A 4,905-nucleotide genomic window follows, 5' to 3' on the forward strand; every position below is an offset into this window, starting at 1 on the left:
GATTGCGAGTCGAGCTCCCTAATCACCTGGCCATGCCGGGCCAACTCTGCAAGATAGCAAGAAACAACATCATGTAAAGTAAAGGTCAAGCGATTATTATATGCCATAGAATTCACTGCCGAAACAACAATATATTGAAATAAAACAAGAATCTGTTCAGCAATGTGAATTACTCGTTGATCCAGAACATAATTATTTTGCTGGATCTCCTAATGGTCTCGTGAGTGAAGATGGAGTTTTGGAAGTGAAATGCCCCGACAAAGCAACAAATAGCACCTCATAAGTAGTGGCAAGTTAATATTAATGATTTTTTGTCTGCACGTTATAAAAGAAAAAAAAATCATGTTGAAACGAAACCAGAACTATTACTATCTAGTTCAGGTTCTTTTGCATATTTCTTGTCGACTGTACCTTGACTTTGTTATCGGAATTTAAAAGGGATTCATTTTGAAGTAATATACTGAAATGATAGATTTGTAAAAATTGAGTTTCCTAAACTAAGCTGATTTTATGCAGAATGTTTACATCCAGAACTTGAAAACACTAAACTATCACGAAACATGAAGATCAGAGAACTTTTGTACATACGAAAAACTATCAAAAACGAAAACACGCTGATGCAAACAAAAAGTTTAAAAACACATTCATTTAAATAATTTAAAATATTGCAGCTTTTCACCATAATTTACGTCATAATGCAGTGTGTTTTGTGTGCTACATTTTTTTTCAGTATGTATGCTTTCATGACTGAAAAAATAATGCAAAATTTCCAAATTTTCCTTGTTTGTATGCCAAATATGCTTTTAATCAAGAATTCATCCTTTTTTGGTTGATTCTGTCAAAGTATTATTATTATTTTTATGAAAATGTACTAGTAAGTTCCGGCCAATGCATCTATTATTATGTATGAAATTAACCGTCTTCAAGATTGTTTTTAACTCTTGTTACTGAGTGAGTAAATACTTGAAATCCGTTATATGGTGTTACTTTCATAATATTGGATACAGAAAGTCAATTAGTTGATTTCAATAAATAGTGAAATGCCTCTTTATATTTCTGTACAATTATTCTTACGTGTAAACTGTAAAGAAAAAATAATTTATATATTTTAATTGTAAGCCTGTTTCGAGAAAGATGGACAATTGTTGAACAAACTTTATTCTATGTTATACAAATACGTGAACAAACATACCCGAACAACATCGTTGCTAGGCTATTGTCGAGTGAAATTATGTATTCAACACAATGTTTGTGTTTATTATCAAATTAGCTACTTGTATAAATTGTAGAAATATAATTTTGAATAATTCTGGAAAAGATTAAACAGAGAAAAACAAGTATTTCTGACTATTGACTTCATATTTTCCACACTAAATATTTAAAACTGAATAGTAATAAAGTACTTTTCTGGCCAGTGATCAGTAATTCATTATGGACTTGAATGACAACTCCATTTCCTCCATTTGTTTTTATCGCCTCGTAATTGTACATGTAAAATAATTAATTGTTATTTTAGTGGAAGTGACCCGCACACACACACATGTAACAGTACTACTCATCCATTGAGGAGCTACATGTCAGTAGGTGGTCAGTTGACTATTTATCATCAAACCGGCTAAAACTGTAATCAAAGCATATCTTCAGTACAGTATATTACCCTATAGTCTGTCATAAAATATCTTATCACGCACTATATTCACGCCCCCCTCCCCTCAGTGGCACAGCGGCATGTCTGCGGACATATACTGCTAGAAACCGGGTTTCGATACACGTGGTGGGAAGAGAACATATAGTTCTTTGTGTAGCTTTATATATCTAGAAATATTTGTAACTACTGTTTGACTACCAATGAGTCTCACAAGAACTTGGTTCAACCATTAATAACTGTCGTTTTATCAGGCTCTCGTTGATCATCGTGACATTCATATTTGAATAAATATTTAGGCATTTGCGGTTTACACAAGTTATTAGGGACTACAAAGCACGTGATTATTTTCAATTTAGTGAAATAAAACTGTGAAAAAGCATATCTTGCGAGTTAAATTACTTCAACATTTACCACATTTATATTTGTTTTATTTCAACAATATTCGTATTACACTTTTCTGCAAGTGATATCACTCACAAGTATCCATGAACATCGAAATGTGTGAAAAAACAAAACAAATATATATATTAGTAGGATCATATAAAGTATTCGATCCCGCTACTCATTTTATTCTTTCAAAGGACAGGCGTGGGTTTGTCTAGTGATTAGCTTTCCAAACTGTAAATGATTCGCATTATACTACCGAAGAAGAAAAAAAAAAAACTCCACCCTCTACAGCCTAAGCGCGTTATAAGAATGACCTTTATTTAATTATTTATTGAATTTCGCACAAAACTACTCTAAGTTTATCTGCGCTAATCATTCCCAACTTAGAAATAATATGTGTATATATATAATAGAGGGAAGGCAGCTAGTCAACACTATCTACCACCAACTCTAGGGTTACTCTTTAACCAACAAAAACAGGAATTGACTCTCACATATAATGTTCCCACGTTAAAAGGAGAAAGAGTGACATTCCACTGTTTGATCATACAGAAGTTAGTGGTGGATGCTTTTGACTAGCAGCATTCCTTTGATTTGTCAGTTTGGAATTAGGAACGACTATCGCATAGAGCTTTCGTGTAGCTTTCAGTGAGAATCCGAAAAAATATATTCGGAGTTCTGACGGATATTATTATATACTTATTTTAATATCGATGTTTGTTTAAATTTGATATACATTTAGAAATGTACATAACTTATACCGTTAAATGTGTATTGAGAAACTCCCGCCTTTTCTCTAAAGTTATAGAAGTTTCTCGAGTGTTAAGAATCAACAATATATTTACGTACGTAAGCGCTAGTGTTAGCGTCAGTATTGTTACGTAAACTGAAATTGAGAAACTTTCCACATGCCTATAAATATAAGCAATGCGCCGCGCCAAAAAAACAGTATCTATTATTGGTTTGTTATAGTTGATGTGCTATAAACTTCGGAGGCTATAACTATGATTGTTATCACGCTTATTAATCGGAAAGCTTAAGATATTTGACCAGGAACATGTATAAATTTCGAACATTACAAACCACTTAACTTCAGTGAATTCACATTGGACATTAGTACTTTTATGAAAACATAACCCAACGTCATCAGTGGAGATAAAAATCGGCGTGTGATCAGTGAAGACCACAGAGCTAGCTAGCTCCCTATTATGTGAATTATACCTACATAAACTCGAAATTAACTCGCACATCGTGAACTCTCGATAAGACATCAAGGAAGTTTCAGATGAGAAAGAAGACTTCATATTGTTTGTAAAACTCTTGTGTATAAATTATTGTTTGTAATAACTATTTGTAATAACCGTTACTGTAAATTGTATTATTGTTTGTATTTTAAAATATATTTTATTAAAAAAAGAAAACTGCGTGTATCAATTTTGTTGGCAAATATCATAAATTGGATACAGTCGGCATTTATTTAACTCCTAAATATAAATTATAATTTAACTTAATTTCGCGCTATTTGAAATTGTAACACGTAACAGAGGGGAAAAAATCGTTGTTACAGAATATCAACTTATATTTTTCAAAAAGATAATGAAAAATTGTATAACAGCTTACTCCATTTTCTCTTGTTGAGCACATTTATTTTTTAGAAAATGAAGGGCAGCTAACCACGATATAAAGAATGTGTAAACGAATCTGATTATACAAACAAACTCGCTTTTAAAACACGCAACAAACTTGCACTTGTTTCGTTTATTTCCTTATTAAAAAGAGAATTGCAAGACTGGTTACTAACTTACCTCGGTTATTGCTAGCGTTTGCGTAAACGAATGCTACTAAAACCAATATCAAGCGGATGCTCATTCTACCCATTTCTAAATACTTTGTCCTAAATGCAAAAAAAAAAAGGAATTAATAATGATAAAAAGCGCTATATAATGTGTTCATTAACAAATAACTTACAGTATAACTTTCAAATTTGTATGCTTAAAACATTAGCATACAAATCATCATCTGTGTAGTATATTAGTCTTTAGGAAAGTACTTTGAGTGTAAACATACTTATTTTTTGTCCAAAACTATTTCACATCATACTATTTCAATCACACAGGAAAAATGCTCTCAATACTTTTTAATGCAAAATTAAACTGAGTTTTGGTTTTACATTATAAGCACGTTAAAGAATATTTCGTTAATTCAAATTTTACTATTTCTTCTGATATTCACATAGTAAATTTTGTTATCAGCTAAAAACACTGTAAATATGTTGATTTTCAATATGAGGTGCAAGTTAATTGACTCGGGACTAGATTTATTCGTATTTCAAATATTCATCGTAGTAGATATTAAACCTTCATATGTTACAAATGAATATAAACTATATATGTGTATCATCTTAACGAAACTATTTCCAACATTAAAACACTTAATTTTTCAAATTTGTTTTAAAGTCTAAGCAGTACTGTTAATACGAAAAACCAATGTAAGTTGTTGAACACCTTGTATATTCTAACCATAATATAATACTGTTACGACAGCGGAAGTCACGCAACTCTGGGAGTTTCTAGAAGTCTAGGAACCCCGCAAATGTCCGAGTGTTTGCCAGGCCCCATCTATTTTAGTATATAGGCCCGGCAAATAAAGCCAGCGAGCGATAGATATGCAGATAGAAATAATTGAGTCAAGCGAACAGTAGGCACCATAAGTAAAGTGTGTGAATCACTGTAAATTATAGCGTGTGTTATAAAGGTTGTTAAGTTTAAAGTGACTGTGGGACGGGGATTCGAACTCGCGACCCACTGATTGCGAGTCGAGTGCCCTAACCACCCGGGCATGTCGGGCCTTTCCATTTACTTACTTCATTG

General features: G+C 32.3%; 1 protein-coding gene across 2 annotated transcripts in view; it reads right to left on the reverse strand.

Moving 5' to 3' along the window:
- The window catches only part of LOC106461556 (proclotting enzyme-like), a 30,200-nt gene that overhangs the window by 22,685 nt on the left and 2,610 nt on the right, over positions 1 to 4,905 (reverse strand). For both annotated transcript variants that reach the window (XM_022388550.1, XM_013921392.2), the window contains exon 2: positions 3,841 to 3,929. In XM_022388550.1, the coding sequence (XP_022244258.1) occupies positions 3,841 to 3,913 (73 nt within the window). In that variant the 5' untranslated portion in view covers positions 3,914 to 3,929. The remainder of the gene's footprint in view (positions 1 to 3,840; positions 3,930 to 4,905) is intronic.

Source organism: Limulus polyphemus, unplaced genomic scaffold (assembly GCF_000517525.1).
Source record: "Limulus polyphemus unplaced genomic scaffold, Limulus_polyphemus-2.1.2 Scaffold985, whole genome shotgun sequence".
NCBI lineage: Eukaryota > Metazoa > Arthropoda > Merostomata > Xiphosura > Limulidae > Limulus > Limulus polyphemus.